Here is a 21,189-nt window from a genome sequence, read left to right as displayed (position 1 = left end):
GGGCAGGTCTCCCCCGCAGCGGAGCTGGCAGCCCCTGAGCCCGGACCACCAGCCATCACACGTCCACAGTGCACAGGGGCTCGCCGCCAGGCTGCGCAGATGCCACAATGGACATCTTGGGCTTCTTCCGCGTCTCCTCCTGGAAGAACAGCCAAGGTCAGGGATGGAGGCGACATGGGAACCTGCAGCCCAACCTCGGTGAAAGGCTGGTGGCGGGGCTGCAGAATGTGCGCGATCGCAGGGCACCACATGCTGGCACTTCTGTGGGCACCAAGATGCATGCCCGGGAGTGGAGGGTCAAGGAGGTCACAGCCACCAGGAATTTGAAGCTGCCCCGACAAGCCCTACGGGGACCCCACATCAGCGCACAGGAGGCCAGGGCCACCAGCTCTCCAGCACTGCCACAGCCTGAGGGCATGCGGGCAGGCCTCACCCTCTCCTCCGCCAGCCTCCGCATCTCCTCCTGCAGTTTGCTCAGGATGTGCAGGTTGGGCTTGTTCTTCCGGGCAAACTGCTGCAGCTCGATCACACTCTTGTCCGACGTCTCCTGGGGAGCAGAGCCCGCTCGCAGGACCGTCTGGGGCCACCCCTCCCTTAACCCGCCTGGCTGGCTGCCTGCCGGCTGTCCCCACTTCTGCCACTGCCTCCTGCGCGGGGTGCTCCCCCGGCCCCCTTGGCCTCTGACATAGCCACTGGCCAGGCACTCGACATGCCCAGAGCCCTCAGGCAGGAGCGACCAGGACACAGCCTCAGGGGACAGCACACAGCAGGACAGGACTTGCCCCGGCACTGCGGCTCCTGGGAGCCTGTGGGGCCCAGACGCTGAGCTCCCTGCAGGCCCCTCCAGGGTGAAGAAGCCGTATCTGAGGATGCCTGCTGACCGTGGGTGCCACACTCCCCTGCCTCTGGAAGGATCCCTCGCCCGCCAGCTCCAGGGGGCTCCCACCATGGGCCCAAGCAGGCTTTCTCCCCTCACTCACAGCCCAGCACGATTCACAGAAGTAGAGCACAGACCCGAAGGCAGAGGCTCAGCAATGCAGGGCCAAGCACTTCGGGGCCCAGTGTCCCCTCCCCTCACCCACCCTGTCAGGCCAAGAGCAAGGAGCTCTTCACAGACAGCCTGGGGGTCACCACCCACAGTCCCCACCTTCCACACCCACCACTCACTGGGGTGCTGGTGACCCAGACCGTTTCTGTAAACGTCAGGGAAAAAAAAAATCAACATAAACCTCGCTTCCCTGTACTTCTCTCCACCCCAAACACAAAAACCTAAGGGTACTGGCTAAAATCTTGAGATCTTGGCCCAAAGAGCAGAAACAAAACAGATGACACACGGGCTGTTTAAAGTTGGTGGCCAGGGAGAGCTGTCTGTGTGTGGTCTGCTCACTCTCCCTCTAGCCCCAGCCCGCACCCCATCCCCTCCCCATGCAGCCAGAGCCCGACTCTGCCCCCGGCCCCCTGTGCCAGCGGGGGGCCCCATTACCTGTTTGACCATCTTGCTGCTTTCACGGCCGTACATGCGCAGCAAGGACCCCCAGTTCTTGACGTGTGGGTGCAGCAGCTGAAGGATCTTCTGAGAAGCTAACTGTTTCCCGACTCGCTTATTCTTGCCTGAGAGGAAACGTAGAGAGAGGGAGTCACAGATACCAGCCATCCACAGGGCCACCTCGTCCAGACAGGGGTACTCCCGACGGGAGGGGGCAGAAGGCGCAGCCGCTGCACTGGGCACAGCACCTCAGCCCTGCCCGTCCTGCAGAACAGCCCACCAGAAGTTCGGGGAGGTCATGACACACCCAAGGCCATAACTTATAGCCTCCCGGCCCCCAGCCCACATCTGCCAACACAGAGGATGCACCTGCAGGGCAGACACAGGGATAGGGGAGCATCCAGAGGGCATCCTGTGCTGGGGACGTTTCTAGATGGAGAGAAGGTGGGGCCAGGGTGCAGAACAGGCCTGGAGAGCAGCAAGGGCCTCTGGCTCAGATGGGGGATCTATCCTATGCCCTGCCTACCTGCTCAGGGCTGGTCTCAGCAAGGAATGGTGTCTGCAGGGCACGGGGCACACCCAGGGCCTGCTTGGTCATGACCTTCTCACTTACCCAGTGCTGGTCTGTGTTTACAGTAGTTACACAAAGTTTCTTTTCAAGTAAGGTTATATCCAAACACCAGATTAGGTGAAGAGCACAGTTGGTGCCCAGCAACAGCAGAGGGCCCTGCGGGGGGCTCTGCTGCTGTCTTAGGAGGCTCCTGCTCCCTTTACAGGGACTGAGGGCTGGACAGGGGCAGCGGTGGCAGCCGCTGGGGAGCAACACAGCCCAGCCAAAATGACCAGCCCAGGGACGGGACACCCACAGCTGTACTCGGGCCAGCTGTGACTCAGATGTGGACATGAGATGCTGCGGGCACAACCGTGGGCAGTCAGCATACAGCTGAGGCTCGGCTGATGCCAGGGCAGTGGTCCCTGGGATCACTGAAAGCCTGTGTGTGGGTGTACTGGGGGAGGGGTGTGTGTCTTACACCAGCCGCGCACTGTGTGCTTGCCACACGCCATGACATATTCACTCTTCTGGTTTTTACCAGGAACCACTTCAAACTTGATGGAGGTGTCCCCCATCCCATGGTTTCTGTAGGAGAAAACAGACAGTAGGTGACATCAGCTGAGGGGAAGGAAATGTCTGCTTCCAGAAAGCCCTCCAAGGGCCCATCAAGACAGCACCAACCCTTCTCCCCAAACCGCTGCTCCGCCCAAGAGGAGGGACTCTCCCACCACACGCCATCCGGCCCCTTGGGTGTAAGGGTGCTGGGCACCCAAGAGAGGCCCCCATGCCCGATGGCCAGGGAAGCACCCCACCCCCACCCCCTTACCTTTTAAGGCACTCATGGAGGATCTGGTAGGGAGATAGCAGTCCAGCCTTGCTGGTCAGCTCGTAGACTCGCGAGTCCTCAATACTGATGTGGTTAAAATACTACAAAATGAAGCAGCCGGTCATAGTGCTGGCCACTCCCGCGGCCCCGTGAAGCGGCTCCCGTGCTGCCGCCTCCCCCAGGGGCCTCCTGCCCCCACCACTACCTCTCGGAGACATTGCACCCCACATCCCACACCTCCCCACCCAGATGCCCGAGACACAAACGAGGAATGGCAAGGGCCAGGCTGCCTGCCCGCTGGCCTGGGGAGCCCATCCTGAATCAGAGGCTGATCAGACGACCGGTCAGAAGTCTAAAGACACACAACCTTCGGAGAAAAGCTTGAAAACCATCATAAGTAAGGTTATATAGAAGAGAGAAAGTGACCAGACACGGCAGAACAGAAACTTGACCAAGGTTCTTAAGAGGCGATGCCCAACTGGTTCAGGGAGAAAAAGGAAGCTGGTGACAGGGGCATCGCCAGCCCAGAGGTGGCTCTGACCCCACGGCCCCCAGCTCCCACTCAGGAGTGTGGCCCCCTTCCCGGGTCGGCCATAACACAGAACCACATGCTCCTTTGAAGCCTCTCAGGGAGGTCCCTTCCCAGACTGTCTAGCTTCTAGGGCCCTGGGTGTCCCTCGGCTTGTGGCAGCATCAACCCCAGCCCTGCCCTCTTCGTACAGAAGCCTTGGAACCGGCTGCTCCGGCAGGGAGGGGGCTTCCTCCCCACCCAGCATCAGGAGGCCCTGGTTCCAGCAAGCAGGAAATCATCCCCCTCTGAACACAACCCCGCCCCCCCAGAACCTCAATGGGTCCGCCAGCCAGAGGCACCCCGAGCCCCTTAGTCAGGGTGTCTGCGGAGGCGTCGCTGTGTGAGCCAGGCTGCTCAGACCCCTGGCCACGAGGGATGAACCCAACCCCCAGCACCACCCCTCCCCGGGCACTGGGGGAGGCAGAGGACAAGGCTGGAAGTCCAACCTCTGACTACATGATGGTTCCCCTGGCAACCAACCCCCATCCTCGGGGCTTCCAAAATTCACCTCCTGAACATGAACTCAGGCGTAGTTGAAGGGGTTAGAATAGAACGTTCCCTTCACTTTTATCAACTGGAACTATTTCAGGAACTGGAGACAAAAACCAAACGTTAATTTAGTTACTACGTTAGAAGGTCCCACCAGGAACCAAGGACAAAGAGCAAACCTGTATTTTATATCACAATATCACAAACACATACACACCTAACAGCCCCAAAATACATGAAACAAAACCTGACAAGTGAAGGGAGCAATAAACAATTCAACAGTAACAGCTGGGGACTCAACACCAGTCCAGACAGAACAGAAGACCCACCAAGAACGAGAACAGCAAACCCCACACCAGCTCAACCCAAAGACGCCTGTTCACTCCACTCAGAAACACACAATGCACATCCTCTCAGGCGGTCACAACACAAGCCTCAATAAACTTAAAAGGACTGACTGAAATCACAAAAACCATGGTTTTGAACCACAATGGAATTAAGTTAGAAATCAATAACCAAAGGAAATTTGTGAGATTCACAAATATATGAAAAGTAAATGCTCCTAAAATAACCGCTGGTTTAAAGAAAAAAATTACAAGAGAAATTAGGAAAATACCTTGAGACAAATGACAAAAGAAACACAACATATGTTAAAGCAAAATTATGGGATGCAAAGTAGTACACAGAAGAAAATTTATAGCTGTAAACTCCATATTTAAAAAGAAGACCTCAAATCAATACCTTAATCTTAAGACACTAGAAAAAGAAGAACAAACTAAACCCAAGGCTGGCAGAAAAAAATAATAATAAAGGCAAGAGCAGAAGTAAATAGAGAATAAAAAACCAATAGGAAAAAATCAACAAAACCAGAAGTTGGATATTTGAAAAGACAAACAACATTGACAAACCTTTAGTCAGACCGACCAAGAGAAAGGAAAGACTCAAACTGCTAAAAATCAGGAATAAGGGACTTCCCTGGTGGCGCAGTGGTTAAGAATCCACCTGCTGGGCTTCCCTGGTGGCGCAGTGGTTGAGAGTCCGCCTGCTGATGCAGGGAACACGGGTTCGTGCCCCGGTCCGGGATGATCCCACATGCTGCGGAACGGCTGGGCCCGTGAGCCATGGCCGATGGGCCTGCGCGTCTGGAGCCTGTGCTCCGCAATTGGAGTGGCCACAACAGTGAGAGGCCCGCGTACCGCAAAAAAAAAACAAAAAACAAAAAAAGAATCCACCTGCTAATGCAGGAGACATGGGTTCGAGCCCTGGTCCAGGGAGATCCCACATGCCGCAGAGCAACTAAGCCCATGCGCCACAACTACTGAGCCTGTGCTCTAGAGCCCGCGAGCCACAACTATTGAGCCCGCGTGCCACAACTACTGAAGCCCACGTGCCTAGAGCCCTGTGCTCCGCAACAAGAGAAACCACCGCAATGAGGAACTTGCGCACCCCAATGAAGAGCAGCCCCCGCTGGCTGCAACTAGAGAAAGCCTGCGCGCAGCAATGAAGACACAATGCAGCCAAAAATAAAAATAAATAAATTTATTTTAAAAAAAGTTTAAACAAAAGGATCATAACGGAATACTATGAATGTGTATTTGCCAATAAATTAGATAACCTAGATCAAGTGGGAAAACTCCTAGAGAGACACAAAATCCCAAAAGTGGCTCAAGGAGGAGTAGAAAATCTGAAGATGTATAACTAGTAAAAAGATTGAATCAGTAAATAAATAACTTCAAAACCAAGCAAAGTCTAGGCTCGGACTGTTTCACTGGTGAATTCTATCAAGTGCTTAAAAAATTAATACTGGGACTTCCCGGGTGATCCAGTGGTTAAATATCTGCCTTCCAATGCAGGGGACATGTGTTTGATCCCTGGTCAGGGAACTAAGATCCCACATGCCGCGGAGCAACTAAGACCGTGTGCTGAAACCACAGAGCCTGCACGCCACAACTAGAGGAGCCTGTGTGCCGCAACGACGACCCAGTGCAGCCAATGAATGAATGAATGAATGAATGAATGAATGAATATTGTGCTTGCATGGTATATCTTTTTTTTTTGGCTGCGTTGGGTCTTCATTGCTGCGGGCTTTCTCTAGTTGTGGCAAGCGGGGGCTACTCTTCATTGCAGTGTGCGGGCTTCTCATTGCAGTGGCTTCTCTTATGGTGGAGCACGGGCTCTGGGCTCTAGGCTCACAGGCTTCAGCAGTTGTGGCACACAGGCTCAGTAGTTGTGGCGCAGGGCTTAGTTGCTCCACGGCATGTGGGATCTTCCTGGACCAGGGCTCGCACCCATGTCTCCTGCATTGGCAGGCGGATTCTTAACCACTGTACCACCAAGGAAGCGTGTGGTATACCTTCAAAAAAAAAAATTATGGGCTTCCCTGGTGGCGCAGTGGTTGGGAGTCCGCCTGCTGATGCAGGGGACACAGATTCGTGCCCCGGTCCGGGAGGGTCCCGCATGCCGTGGGGCGGCTGGGCCCATGAGCCATGGCCGCTAGGCCTGCGCGTCCAGAGCCTGTGCTCCGCAAAGGGAGAGGCCACAACAGTGAGAGGCCCGTGTACCACAAAGAAGAAAAAAAAAATTAATACAAATCCTTCGCAAACTATTCCACACAATGAAAGAGGAAGCAACACTTCCCAACTCATTCTATGAGGCAAGTATTACCCTGATACCAACACCGACACCATGAGAAAAGAAAATACAGAACAGTATCCCTTATAAGTACAGCTGCAAAAATCCTTAATAAATACCAGTGAGCCAAACCCATCAACGCATAAAAATGATTATACACCACGACTGAGTGGGATTTATCCCAGGAATGCAAGGTTTTTTTACCATTCAAAAGTCAATGAAACACCCCCCCACATCAGTAAAGTCAAAGACAAAAACCACGAGATCATCTCAACAGGAACAGAAAAAACACAATCCAACACCCATTCCTGACAAAAACCATCAACAAACCAGGAGTGGAAGAAACGTCCTCAATCTGATAATACTCACAGCTCACATAACACGTGAAGTGGAAGAGGCCAGTCGCAAAAGAACATACATCGTATGATTCCACAGACAGAAGACGTCAGAATTGGCAAATCCAGGGACAGAAAGTAGATGAGTGGCTGTTGGGGGTTGAGGGGCTGGGAACGGGGAGAATGGGGGTAGCTGCTAATGGGGACAGAGTTTTTTTTTGGAGTGATGAAAATATTCTGAATGTATAAAAATCCACTATACTGTGTAGTTTAAAAGGGAAAAATTTATGGTTATAAAAAAGAATGCATTCTTCAGAGTGAGAAGCCCTTGCTACAAATAACCATAGGACCATATTTACCCAAAAAACTTTACAGATAGTTTTAAATGGTTCTTAACATAAAGAACAATCTAGCTTTTGCAGCCTCTGCCTCAAAGGCTCACTCCACTTTGGATCTGCTGTCAGCGGAGCATGGCTTCCTTCCGAAACATTTACCCACAGCTTCTCACGACCCTCGGCAAGACACAAGGACAGAAATCTCTGACAAGAACGTTTTCTCTGCTTGCAAAGACAAGCAGGTCTCCTCTCTGATGAAGTACAAGAGACGGAGCACCTGGCACCTGGGCAATTAAACCCGAGCACAGCCTGACACCAGGGTGGGCTCACGACCCTCACCTCCAGCTCCTCGCTGTCTTTGGGCTTCTCCTCAGAGGTCTGTTTAACAAAGTCCGGGATGAGGATTTCCAGCGTGGCCCGGGCTATGGAAAGAGGAACACTGAGGGTGAGGGGGGGGGGGTCCCCACGGCCGAGGGAGCCTGGGCCCCGGGGACAGAGCCCCAAGGGCCTGCAGGTGAGGCACGGGCAGAGGGTGTGGTGGGGAGCAGCAGTTGGGCCAAAAGGACACTCTGGGGAGGCGCCTGCAAGCCTGAGCGCAGGGGTGGCGGGAAGCCAAGTGCAGGCACCCCATGAACAGGGGTGCAAAACGAAGAGCATGTGGAGAGGAGCATGGGGTGGGGGTGGGAGGCGAGGCACCACGAGGATGGCCCCACCCACTATGGGACCTTCACAGGCTTCTGCTCCGAGACCCCAGGAACACCCCACTTGTGAAGCAGGAAGAGCCTTTGGAGAGAATCTCTCTAAAATGGACAGGAGGCCTCCTGGGGACCAGGCAGAGCTTGTGAGCCCAGCATAGCTTCACACGGGGTCAGCCAGACCGTAAGGTGGGGTCCCATCACCCTCGGCATTCGCCACCAGAAGAGAGCAAGGCCCAGGGGCACTCTGAGCCCCGGAGCACAGACACTCCACCAACCCAAGACTCGGTGAGACTGCGATAAACGCTCCACACTCTGTAAGGGGCAGAGCTGCTCTGAAGACAGTGTGGCGATGGGGGTGTCAGGGCCCGGGGTGCATCCATCACGAGCCTGCGATGTGGTCCACTCCCCAGAAGAGGCCAAATAACCCTGGTGCTGGGGCTAAGTGGCTTCTGGAAAAGCATGCCAACAAGAAGTGCCGGGAACATAGCCAGCAGCAGGCCACGGGCAGGAGGAGCATCAGATTTCCACCAAAAACCACCAGCTTTCCCAAGGGCCTGCTTGGCTGTGTTCCAGGAGTGGCAGTCCCAAGTCTGGAGCTGGAAGGACTTAGAAAATGGTCCTCATGGACATCAAAACCACCTGAGGAAGATGCCACCTGTTCTCCTTCTCAGCACACCCCTGCCTTGCTGGGTTTAAACAGACGGTGCCCTGGGCTCAGGCAGCACAGAGCAACCAGCATCTGTGAGCGCTGGGGACAGGGCGGGAGGCACTGGCCAGCCAACTGAGTGGAAAAGGGCCTTCTACTTTCATTTCTCACGTTTTACTTTTTCTATTTGAGTCTTTTTTAGTGAGTACATAATTTTAAAAGATCCAAGTAGATGATTACATATATAAAACATACTTGCCCCAACCACAGCCTTCCCTAGCCATAGGTGGGCCAACACGGGTCTGACACCAAGCAGGCACATTACCAGCTTTATTCTTCGCAAGTTTTTTGCTGCTTGCCGTTCCAGATCCATAGGTCACACCATCGATGGTCACCGAGGCACCAAAAGGCTCACTTGGGTTCTCTTAAAATTAAAATTACCATTTTAAAACACACTTGCCAAGACGTTAAAAGCATACGTGCACACACACAATCTGCTCACACTGACCAGACAGACAAGGTGGGGGTAGGGCTGCTGCTGGAAGGCAGAGGCCTGGGAGGGTCCCTGAGGCATTGGGATGGGGCTGAGGGACAGTCAGCAGGCACAGACCATGGCCAGGAAGTCGAGGGGGACGGGGACTAACGTCTGAGAAAGATGGACGGAGGAGTGCAAGGGGTGGGATGCAGACATTGTGAGCCAGAGCAGCAGGAAGACGATGGCGGACGCTGAGCTTCTGGTTTTCACTAAGGAGTGATGCGGGCGGCCAGAGGACGGCTGGTGGCCATTGCAGGGCTGCAGCCCCACCACCCTCGGAGGCGCAGTGGGAAGGGGGTGTGGGGAGGTGACCATCTGATCCCCCTCGACCTCCCCTCTCGTTCCTACCCAGCAGAGGGGACTGACAGTCAGCTCCTGCCTCCCCAGCGGTGACCCCAGTGACGTGCTTGATGCTTTAGGAATGAGATGGGGAAGGTCACACTCACCACATTCAAAGAAGTTGTACACAGGGCGGACCTTGAGGACGCGCTGCATGTACTCGTGCAGGATGCAGACCTCCGACTTCCCATTGGGGTTGATGACAAACTCTGTGACAAGAGGGGCCATCTCAGCAACAGCGGGGGCCACAGCGACCACACCCCAGCCCGTGGGGAGAGGACCTTTGTGCCGCAGGGCAGACACAGGCCGATGCAGCACCCTTGCAGCACACAGCCCAGGAACATCAGACCTGCGAGTCCCGCTCACCTTTCTTCGTGGGCGCGTCCTGCACAGACAGAGTGATGAGCTTCTGATTGGCCGGCAGGATGGGCCTCTCTGACTCAGCCTGTTTTCGCTTCATTTCTCGGTTGAACTGCCGACGCTCAGCCCATGTCCTGAACTTCTTCACGGTAACTTGCTCGAAGTCAAAGCGCTTCTCCAAGTAGTTCCGAAACTCCTCGAGGTCTATATGGGATTCACCAGAGACCCAAGTCACAGGTGGAGGTCACACCCTCCACCCGGTGAGCAGGGCAGGTCCCAGGCACACGATACCCCCTTCCCCTTTCCTCTCCAAGGGCGAGGGAAGTAAAGAATCACGTCCTTTCATCCTGCCAGCTCTTATTACCCTGCGAGGTCCCCTAGGGACAAATTTCTGGCATGTCCTTTAGTTAATTTAGAGCAAGAATAAGAATACAAAAATAAACAAACAAAAAGGAACCTAAAAAAAAAAAAAGCCAACCACAACCAGCCTTTGGGACCTTTCTCCCCATACGGAAACAGGTGCCGGACGGCCAGCAGCAGCCAAGGCACCACGTGCCCACCGTGGCCGCCCCCAGGCCCTGCAGCAAACAGGCAGCTCAGGGCCATGGCACTCGTCCCACCTCTCCCCCAGGACCCCAGGGCTTCCCATCAGCCTTGCTGGCGCCCTGCTTGCACCCCTCCTCCCACCCAGGCAAATGCCTGAGATTCCACGTGAGCTACAGGACAACGTGCTTGCACACTTAGTGACAAACCAAAACCACATAGTTCTTTACACATGAGTGCAGAGAAGGGAGTCTGGAAACAAGCGCCATGAGGTCAGAGGTGGGAGGCAGGTGTTTTCAGAAAAATAGGAGCACACTCAGGTGTGTCCTGCGTGTACGGAAGGACGGTGTGAAGAGGCAGACCGTCAAGTTAGAGTCTTATAGGAAGGGCTCCCTTCCAGCTGGGTCCCGAGAACAGCCCACCCGCTGACAGAGCTGGCTGGGACAGGGAGCTAGACACCATTGTCCCCTTCCTCAGCAGCAGCCCCAGCCCCTCACATGCAGGAGTTCCCAGACAGGCTGGGCAGTAGCACAGAATGAGAGACCCCGAAAACGCATGGGGGCTAAGACAGCCTTCCATCACGGAAGAGATGCAGGAAGGACAGGGAGGAACGCCCCACACCTGAGAGCAACTGAGGGTCTGAGAAGGGGGCGGCATCCACACCACGTGGTGGAGACGCACACTATGCGCACTGGTACACCAGGACTCCATGCGAGCATGTCCCATTTTCATGAAAAGCAAGACTTGAGGAAAGATCGCGAACATGACAAGAGAAAAAGGCCATCTGCAGGGCAGCACCGGTGTGCGGGTCGGGAGCAAGAGGTCAGCAGGCAGAATCTCCTAAGCTTGGGGAGACGGCCTCTCCAGCCATACGGGAGTGGACAGGCAAGCACGGACAGGTCCCTTCCTCCTCAGGGACCAAGTTCACTCTGGAAACTTACCAACTGATTCATCTTTGCACACTTCCACCTTGGCCTTCACTTGCCCCAGGGCCCCGGGGGCGGCCTCGGCCGCCAGTGGGTCCTTCTCATCTGGGGGCCCCAAGTCAACCCCCAAGGAGTCGGGCTCTTCCAGGGGAAGCTCCAGCTCTGCAGATCGGCTCAGGGGCTTGGCAGGAGACACCTCCCCACAGGGGGCAAGCTCGCTGTTTTGCTCCCTTTCCTCATTGTCTTTCATTTTCTTGTAATGCAGACAGGGGATGCTACTCAGAGGAGGGTCATGTTTCTGTGGACAGTGAAATTGCAACACAGATTACAAGGATGGCCCCAAAAGTCTGAACGTCCGATGCCTTTCACCTGCCTATCTGGCTGCAATGCAACGTGGGCAGACATGCATGCTCCTCCTGCAACTTACAAGACTAAATTCACGACAGATACGTCCCCTACCCGTATGCTTCCTGTTCCCAAGAAGTATGGCCTGGACCAGGTGACCACCCGAGACTCTCGGTGCAGGTACACGGGGACTCCGGAGTTATGGAACGTCATGATCCACCCGTCCGGCAGTGGTTCTGTAGGTGGACGGCCACGACCTGCACAGAAGACAAGAATACTCTGCAATCACTTGAAGACACTTGTAACTGAGTAAGAACTGTCAGGACGTTTCCAAAGTTACAACCCGTGTCAGAAACAACAGCAAGGTGGACCCAACGTTACAGAGAACCTCTAAAAAGTAGGAGTGGGGGAACACCCCGCCCTCCACTAGAGAAAGCCCCACCCAGCCCCACCTGCAAAACTCTGCTCTCCCTCTGCTGCTGTGCCTGTCCCTCTTGGGTGTGACTCACAGGCTCCAAGTCCCTCCGTGCAGCAGGAAGCTGTCCACCCTGCTAACTGCTATACTCCCCAGCCTAGAACGGCACAGGCACACCACGGAGCCCAGAGCAGGGTTCTGCAAGACACAGGGCCTCGCCACAGCTCTGCCTCCACGGCTGGCAAGCACCGTGGACACTGACTCCCCACCCGCCTCCCACAGGTATGGCCAGAGGCACCGCAGGGCCTGGGTAGCCTTTGCTAGTAACTGCACATCTGTGGATCACTGCTCCCTGTGGGCAGGTGACAAGCCTGTGCTGTTCGAGCTGCCACTGACAGCCCTGGCTGCTGAAAAAAGCACATGGCAAAGACTTAAGTAAAACTTATTTTTCTTACAGGTATTGGGAACAAGTTAAAAATTCAGAAACAGAAGTGAAAAACCAAGTGAAATCTAAAAAGACACATACGAGATGAAAACAGCACCAGCTACTCTTACAGAAAAGGGAATGACACCCTTGTGCCAGGTCTGACACCCACACGTGGCCGACACCAGCGGACACCTGTGTCACGACGGCCCTGGGAGGGAATGTGAGGTTGGACATGCACAGACCCCCTCAGGCACCCCCACGCCCACCGCGGGCTGGGCTGGGCTGGGAGCTGTCTGCAACCAGCTATGGGCTAAGTAAGGAGAAGGAGGCACTCACACAGCTTAAGCTGAGCACATCATGGGACAAGGCATGTCTGCGATAGTGAGCTGTCACAGAGTTGGCCCAGGTGCCCGGAGAGCTTGCGTGCATCTCATAGTCTGTTACTGTTCCTGTTGCGGCCCACTTAGCAGAGGCGCGGCCCAGCACTGCCAACATGTCCGCTCCGCAGCCAGGAGACTGTACGTCGGCCACCCTCGGTTTCCTCCCATCACGCTGGCCACCTGCGCTGGTGCTCAGCAGAAGATGTAACCTGTGTGCCTGAGTCCTGTGTCCCTCCAGCCCCTTTCCATCGCCCACCTGACACTTCCACCTAGACACTGAGAGGTGCCTCCAGGCCAAGACAGAAACAGACACGGAGCCCCCTCAGACCTCTCCACGTCAGCAGGGGGGCTGCACGGGCCAGCTCTTGGCGACCCGACTGTTCCCCACTGCGTCTCCGACCCCTCCACCTCTACCCACTCAAAGTGCAGGAGTCACAGGTGCACTGCGAGCCGTGCTTTCAGACCAGACTGTGGAACGAGTCTTGCTTGCTTCCAGTGGCTCCGACACTTGGCACAGAATCTAGAACCCAGACTGCAACCATCACCAGCCACCGTGCCAAGCAACCGCCTCTGGGCCCAGCATCCATACCCCTGGATGCCCCCTCCCCAGGGATCTGCCCAGCTCCCTCAGAAGGCCTCTCCCCGCCACGCCGCACAAGCCCAGCTGCTCTGGTTTCCACAGCACCTGCACCACCTGCAGCTGGGCCATCATGCATCTGGGTGTGTCCTCACATCTTGTCTGTTTCCTGTCACCAGACAGGGCCCTCCTGGCCTCAGAAGCACACCTGCTGCCTGACACCGAGGGCTCTCATGCCCGTACGTGCAAAGCCCCGTGAACACTCGCTACTTCCTGGCCCGACTTACTTTTGAGCACTGTTTTAATCTTGGTCATCATTGGCTGCACACTTGTCTCTCCATCTGACGGGTGGTCGCTGTCTCCTCCATATTTCTCCTCCATCCGCCTCTTTTTGGGAGCACAGAGGCCCTCTTCCAGCAGAGCATCAACATCGTTGTCAAAATCATCCTGCAAAATATGCTGTTCAGACACCACAGCCCCCCGGTGCCCTCCAGGCAAGTGTCACAGTGTCAATGACAACGACACAGAAAGGAGGCGCTCTCAGGGGCCTAGGTGTGCCTCTATGTTGCGTGATCATCTGAAAAACAAATGGAATGAAACCGCCAGCTGAAGCACACGCTCAGGCAGGTGCCCGTGCCACCAGGGAGCATGGCCAGCAGCTCCTTCCAACTCAGTTGGGACAAGGGTACGAGGCAGACCTGTCAGCCAAACTTTTCATTAGCAAAGTTTGAAAACCTGGACTCCTGACGGCTTTCTCTTTTCACATTTACGTTTCCACCTCCTGTGGGTGTTCCTTCCTCTGCAACATCAGCTTTACAGAGATACTGCAATTCCCAAATACCTCTCTTTGGGTTTTGCTAAGAGTGCTCCAAAGGAGGGGACACCGACATACCTCGTAGGAGAACTTCAAGGCCTCTTCGTCCACTCTGTCTCTCTGCACGATCGCTTTAGCCGTGAGCCCGCCTGCTCCTTCTTCATCTAGCTCCAAATTGTCAGTAAAATCTTCTAACTCATCCAGCACTGCGTACTCCACTCTCTTTTCCTGATCCAGCTCATTCTCCTCATCCTTCTTATCCGCACTCTCACCCCCTATGCCTACCCCGTTACCAACACTCCCGCCAAAGGGACAAGCATGCACGTCTCCACTGACAGGGCTAAGGGCCAGACCGCACTCTGCCCGCGCGTCGCGCTCCGCTCCCGTGTACAGCACCTTCCTGTCCTTACTCCTGCAGCTCTCGGTAAAGCTCACGCTAATCTTTACATCCTTAAGCAACTTAAGGTCAGGGGAGAACTTCCGGACCGCAGGTGCGTGCCGGGCGGTGCGCGGGCTGTGGCCACTACAGTTCGGGTCTACGAGGAGGCGGGCCTTAGAGAAGGATCCTTTGGAGAGAAGAGAAGCTCCGTAGAAGTTGAGCGGGTCCTCAGCAGGGGGTTCGGCCTGTCCATCACCACCAGAGCCAACGTCCATTACCTCTGCATCACTGGACGTTTGCAGGGGAGGTGGTGGAGACTGTCCACGGGGCAGCGCTCGGAGGGGGCAAGCTTGGTTCTCCATCACCGCTCCTCCTGCGGGCTCACGCGGGAGAGGAGAGGGGCTCTCACATGTCTCCATAGTAAAAGTGGTTAAGACTATTTTAAAAGACCAGAGTTTTAAAAAACCTTACATAAATCTATACAGCTAACATGCACAAGTCCGTCGAGACCCGGGTGCCGTCCTGCCCGCGCTGCACACGCTGGCGGCTTAGTCAAGCTGGCCACATTGCTCTTTTCATTAATGTAGACAGCTTTTAGAACCACTGCCTCAATTATTGGAAATCACAATGCACTCAGCTTAAATGACTGACGACTAAGCGAGTCTGTCCTCAAGCCGGAGGGGCACCCGTCTTCCTCCACCTGCAAAGAGACGTAAAGGCATCGTCAAAACGCAACAGAGCCCTCCGCGTCCTGGTACCAAGAGCCCAGTGCTATTGACAGCGCAGTGAAAACTTAAAAGAATGCTGCCCCAAAAGAGAATCTTCTATGCTTCAAAACAATTGAACTTTACTTTTTTCTTCAGAACCTAAATTGTACCTTAAGTCCCAAATTAAAAACTTTATTAATTGTCCACTGTAATTCCAACTTGAGAAGCACAAAAACCATATATTTAGGCTCAAAAAGGATTAAAAAAAAAAATCCTCCACTAAACTTCACCGCAGCACCCCCTAACTCAGTTTACAAGGCAAGCCAGCATGCAATGCAAGGCTGCCCTTTCCAGAACACACAGAAGGTGTGCGGATTCCCTCCAGCACCAGAGCGACATGGATCCACTCACCTGCGAGGGCCGGGTCAGTCAGAGGGCAAGCGGGAGACCCTCGGCTCAACTCTGCGGCACTAGGGCCAGGGGCTCTGTCACCCGGGACCCTGGGGCACGTGGATGGGGACAGTGATGCAGCGGGCTGGGGGAGCCAGAGGTGGCGTGGTTCTGTTCCCGGGAGAGGTAGGGGTGGTGGCCGCAGGGAAGGGAGCCCAGCCAGGGTGGGTCGGGGGAGCCGCAGGAGACAGCTGGAGCCAAGGCACAGGGAGTCCTGGGAGCCGCCCGGAGCCTGGCTCCATCCTGGGGGGCAACAAGAAGCCACCGGGAGTGAAGGGACCCTTAGGCCACAATTCAGTCCCTACTCGAGAAGGGAGGCCAACAGCTGCGCCAGGCACGGTGCCCGCGCCCTCGAGAACAGCAGAGACACAGAGTTGACCACACTGCTGAGTGGGCAGAAGTGGAGAGCTGGGACAAGGGGGCCCTGACGACCAACAAGGCCTCTCCTCGCAGGGACAGTCAAGCAGGGCCTGCAGAGGAGGGCGCCCTGAGCCTCTGGGCAGACCCGGCCAATGGGGCTGAGGCCGCCAGGACACATCAGCCAGGCGGTCACCCAAACCGCAGGAGAGGCCGCCCAGAGAGGGAATGCAGACCAAGAAGAGGGCTGAGGACGCAACTCTGGAGAAGCACAACGGAAGGGAAGACACAAGGCTGAGAAGGCAGGGCAGGGGGCCGTCCAAACACAGGGGCCTGCAGGAGGGAGGGCACCCACCAGAGCAGAAGCACAAACACGTGCAGACACGCACGCATGTGCTCACATGTACACCCCCACACCGTGCAGACACACGCACAAACATGCCATGTGCACGCGGATGCAGACACATGTGCGTGCCCACACCCACTCGGGGCAGCTTGCTGGTTGCAGACAGAACAGGAAACGGCAGACACCACATGTTTAAGAAGTTTAGGGACAGAAGTGAAGGGACAGAGCGTGGTGGTTGAACTTTGAAGGGGACATAACATAAAAACCAGAGACTTGTTTAGATTTGATTAATTCATCCAACAACTACCCAAAGACTACCTACTCTGATGGGGGCACTACCATGAACTACAGGACAACGACCACTGACTGTCAATCTATTTCCTAGATTCTAAGATGTCTTCACATTTCTGATTTCAGTGGGAATTTAACATAATACCTCCCCCACAGGTATGTCTGTCAAAGGTGCTCAGGACCAAGGAAACATAGCACACAAATGATGACAGACTCAGAACCGCAGTGATCGCTGAGGAGGCTGTAGCCAGACACACACGAGGAACACTGAGTGGAGTAGGGCCAGTCTCCTGGCACCAAGAAAGATCATTTCAGAGAAGGACAGAAGGTCAGCATACCCAGTGCTACAGAACACAGATGTGACCAGGACCAAACCCCTCGGCACCAGGCAGGTCTGCAGAGACCCTAGCAAGAGCCAACTCGTGATTCTGGGGCTGAAAAGGCTAACATGAAGAGATGTGAGGAGACGGGTGGCACTGAAGACACACTCAGCACAGGACGGGGACACCTGCTACCAAGTTCAAAGGCTAAGAGCAGCACAAAGCCAGGATGAGAATGATAAAAACTGAAGAATGGAAGCCTTGAAGAGCTGCAGAGTGGAGTCTCCAAGGACCGTGGAGAGTGTGGTCCTTGGAGCTCAGGGAAGCTGCCCAGCCCCAGGGGCAGCAGCTCATGCTGAGGGCTCCACAGCAGGCCATCCTAAGCAAGCTCCTTACCATCCCTGTTGCCTGTCGGTACCTATCAATACCTTCCAGGTGGTACACACATACCATTTTAGATGCTGAGGACATGAGACAGACAAAACCCCTGGCCACAGAGCTCACATTTTAGCACAGAGACTGACAAGTAACAACTAAGAAAAACTGAGAACCGTTCAAGAAAAAACAAAGCAAGGAGTTGGGGAAGGGGAGGCAGCTTCACAACGGGTGGGCAGGAAAGGCCTCACAGCCAACGTCCACCTGAAGGTAGAGGAGTGGGCCGGGTGGGTAGCTGGGGTGGGAGGTGGGGACATTCCAGGCAACAGCGAGAAGAGCAAAGGCCTCTGGGTAGGAGCATGGGGTGGCAGGTGACAGCAGTATGCCCGGTGGGGAGAGAGGAGGCCAGGTCAATGAGGGCAAGGGAGAGCTGGACTCTGGCTCTTATCTTGAGAGATGGGCCACTGGACAGGAGGGTCCAAGCGGTGAGGTCACATGATCCAAGGTGAGCAGTGGCAACCAACCCTCAGGCAAGCCCTGTTCTAAGCACTTTAGGTACTGTCACTCACCAGCTCTCACACAGCACTGTGAGAAAAAGTTAAGGATAGAGAAATGAAGCAACTTGTTCGAGGTCGCACAGCTAGAGAGTGGTGGAGCTGCTTTACCCCCCAGGTAAGCTGGCTCCAGTCTGTACTGCCTCGGGATTACAGTCTTGCAGTTTAAAAGAACCACTGTAGGTCCAGAAAAACCCCAGGTGGGTGGACAGTAGGAGGAGCAAGGGGGAGAGCAAAGAAAAGGATAAAGAGGCTCACCGAGAGCTTGGACCAGCATGTCACGCTGGAGGTGGTGAGAAACTGTCCTGAGGGTTGCATGGAGGCCTAGGAGTGACTCCATACTCAAGGACAGAGGTGTCACACGCAGAGGTGGTGAAGGCAGCATGGGGAGTTGGCACATGGCTACTTGGCATCAAAGTAACACGTGGGGATGTGGAAGAGGCAGCCACAGACATTAGGCTGCAGCTCAGAAGGGAGGCAAGGTCTGGAGATGGAGATGCAGATGTCAAGGAGAGATGGCATTAAAGCCAGGAGACTGGACGAGATCACCAAGGAGTAGAGGGCAGCTCCAACCTGAAGCCGAGACTGGGCAAACCAGTCAGACTCACTTTCCTACCCCCAAGGTCACGGTTAGATTATAAAACCCCTGGGAAGTGCCCTGCACAGTGGCTGGCCACAAAGGGCTCAAAGGGTGGCTCTCCTGCCATCGGCCTCACTACTGCTTCAGCTGACTGCACACACGGATACAAACTTTGCTTGCCAAGTGGACCATAAGCCAGCAGCAGACTTGCAGCAGGCTCCCCTGGATCCCGACACAGGGTAAAACCAAGACGCTTGGACAGTGCCCTTCACTGGAGTCCGCTTGCTGGGCTGGCATGGAGGTGCCGTCTGTGATGGTCCAGCGCTGTGGCTCCTGCCTTTCGCTCAAGCCTCTCGGCGCTGCAGCCTCCCGCCCAACCCAGCAGCAGTATGACCTCATCCCGTCCTTTTGTCATCCTCCATCGGCCTCACATCCCGCACTTACAGGCGGCACTGCCGACTGGCCATTCACTCCCTCTGGTGGGTGACCGCCTGTGGCAGGGTTTGGCCCACTCTACCGCCGCCAGGAAACAGGATCCCCGCCTAGCGGTTGGCCTGGCACAGTCCCCAGCCCCAGAATGGACTGTCGTGCACCGGGTAACAAGGTACATGCAAGCATGCAAACGACAAATCAAGTTCCTACCCTGAGGAACCCAAGTCCATCGGACGACACCTGACAGGTACCACTGTCAACAGGTTGCCACCTTCCACTCATTTCTATCATAGTCATTGTTACGACAAAACCACATCCTGATCACCTACGTGACACTCAGTCCGTGAGCATTTGGTGAAGACGAGCGACTTCTCAGATTTCCCAAACTGTGTTACACCCGGCAGGGTCCTGGGCGAGCACCGCCCCTGTTGGTACCTTTCCCGCCTGAAAGCCATCTACGGCTTCGGGCCCGCGGGACGAGGGGCCTCCTCACACCCCGGTGTCTGCCCGGGCGGAAAGCGACCTGCGCGCCGCCCCCAGGCCCGGGGCCCGCCGCCGCCCCCGGCCCCAGCTCAGACTCCGGCCCCGGCTGGCCCCCCGCCCACGCTCCGAGGCCCGTGGCCATGATGCTTCACAAAGGCCGGGACTCGGAGAGGCCAGGCCCGCGCCCCCCCGCCCGCCGACCCCGGCCCGCGGCCTCGGCCTGGGAGGGAGGGAGGGGAAGGGCGCGCCTCACGCAGGCCGCAGCGCCGCCCGCCCGCCCGCCCGCTCGGCTGCGGGGCGCCCCTCGCGCCCCGCACCTACCTCCGGCGCCCGCGGCCGGCGCGAGCTGCCCGCAGCCCAACTGCAGCGGAGACCCCTACTGCCCGGCCGCCGCCGCCGCCGCCAACACCGCCCTCCAGAAGGGCCGCGCGGGCGCTCTCCAGTCGGCGGGACCCGCCTGCCGCGCGGGGCGAGCGGAGGGCGGACCTTAGCGCGCGCGGCCAATCCTGCGCGCGGCCGCCCCGCATTGGGGGAACCGCAGAGCGGGCTGCAGAGGCAGCCAATCGGCGGCGCACGGCGCTCCCGGCCACGGCGCGCAGCCCAATGGTGCGGCCACGTGGGCGGGACCAGGCGCTGAGGCCGCGGCCGCGCTAACGGTCGCCGTTGGGGCGGGGCTCGTGGCGCGGAGGACGGCGGCCGCGATGGGCGCCGGGAACGGGGAGCGCGGGTGACGCCGGGAACGGGGGAGCGCGGAGGACGCCGGGAACCAGGAGTAGAGGGTGCCTCTCCGGTGTGGACGGTAAGGACGAGACCGTACACATAGAGACATCACCCGTTTTCCATTTAAAAGCATTAAACGTAACCACTAGGGGGAAAAAAACAAGTGTGCGCAAGTGTCTGGCACTTTTCCATTTGCTGATCCTGCGCGAGGAGCCTTGACAAAGGTGCTGAGCCGTGGAGCAGGGACCGCTCTTGCTGAGGCGGGAATTCCCAGGAATGCCGGGAACACGCTCTCCCGTCGGCAGCCGGCACGGTGGCTGCTGCAGACAAAAGCCAGGGGTGCTAGACAGAGGGCAAAAAATGAGAAACAGACGGGGGTTGTCAGTTTGGCAGAGTTGCAGAGTTCCCACCCGCCCCAGACTCTCACTACTGCAAAGTGAATACAGTGATTTTTCAAGAAATAACCTGGGAGACCCCTTCACCAGGTGACCAAAGGTGCACACGACCAACATCAGAGGATGCACTTGAAAGACGTGTGTTGCTTTGTGTGTTAATGATGCCTCGATAAAAATGAAAAAAAGCACCAGTAAAGTGTCGTATGGAGGGCTTCCTGAGAGGGACATGTATCCACATTAAAGCCCCAAAGGCAAAACCTGAATGTAATCGTGAAGAACGATCCAGCAAACCCATAGGAGGGCCCTTCTACCCAAAAAATGGGCCAGTGCTTTTCAGAAAGTATCAGAATTGTTCAAGTCAAAGACTGAGGAGCTGTCTTGGACTGAAGGAGAGACAACTAAGTGGGATGAGGGGTCTGAACTCAGACAAGGGTTATTACCAGGACAGTTGGTAAAATTCAGAAAAGGTCAATGCTAATTTCATGGTTGTAATACAAGGTTACTGTGGTTAGGTAAAGTGTTACAGTCGGGAGGAATTGGGCAAAGGATATTGGATTCTTTGTTCTATT

The 21,189-nt window shown here is 55.8% G+C and overlaps 1 protein-coding gene across 2 annotated transcripts; it reads right to left on the bottom strand.

Annotated features, from left to right (window-relative positions):
* On the bottom strand, positions 1 to 19,971 carry DGCR8 (DGCR8 microprocessor complex subunit). 2 transcript variants are annotated; one of them, XM_081253046.1, is made up of 15 exons: positions 19,827 to 19,971; positions 15,729 to 16,010; positions 14,310 to 15,310; positions 13,705 to 13,864; positions 11,733 to 11,875; positions 11,289 to 11,571; positions 9,811 to 10,008; positions 9,552 to 9,653; positions 8,896 to 8,994; positions 7,566 to 7,648; positions 2,866 to 2,966; positions 2,518 to 2,624; positions 1,484 to 1,611; positions 434 to 547; positions 1 to 139 (listed from the first exon to the last, which is right to left on the bottom strand). In XM_081253046.1, the coding sequence occupies exons 3-15, from the start codon at positions 15,027 to 15,029 to the stop codon at positions 56 to 58; spliced, it is 2,322 nt and encodes a 773-aa protein (XP_081109172.1). In that variant the 5' UTR covers positions 15,030 to 15,310; positions 15,729 to 16,010; positions 19,827 to 19,971; the 3' UTR covers positions 1 to 55. The 2 variants fall into 2 exon arrangements, with proteins under 2 accessions (XP_081109172.1, XP_081109171.1); XM_081253045.1 differs by lacking the exon at positions 15,729 to 16,010.
* Positions 19,972 to 21,189: the final 1,218 nt, after the last annotated feature.

This window comes from Mesoplodon bidens (assembly GCF_964165515.1).
Source record: "Mesoplodon bidens genome assembly, chromosome: 13".
Classification (NCBI taxonomy): Eukaryota; Metazoa; Chordata; class Mammalia; order Artiodactyla; family Ziphiidae; genus Mesoplodon; species Mesoplodon bidens.
Note: the sequence above shows the minus strand (reverse complement) of the source record. Positions and strands in the feature narration are given on the sequence as shown.

Excerpts from the sequence above, each read along its gene's own strand:
- DGCR8 (XM_081253046.1), bottom strand. The coding sequence starts at position 15,029 with ATGGAGACATGTGAGAGCCCCTCTCCTCTCCCGCGTGAGCCCGCAGGA. Across the intron at positions 2,967-7,565 it reads AAGACAGCGAGGAGCTGGAG|TATTTTAACCACATCAGTAT; the intron begins GTGAGGGTCGTG and ends TTCATTTTGTAG. Across the intron at positions 548-1,483 it reads GCAGCAAGATGGTCAAACAG|GAGACGTCGGACAAGAGTGT; the intron begins GTAATGGGGCCC and ends TCTGCTCCCCAG.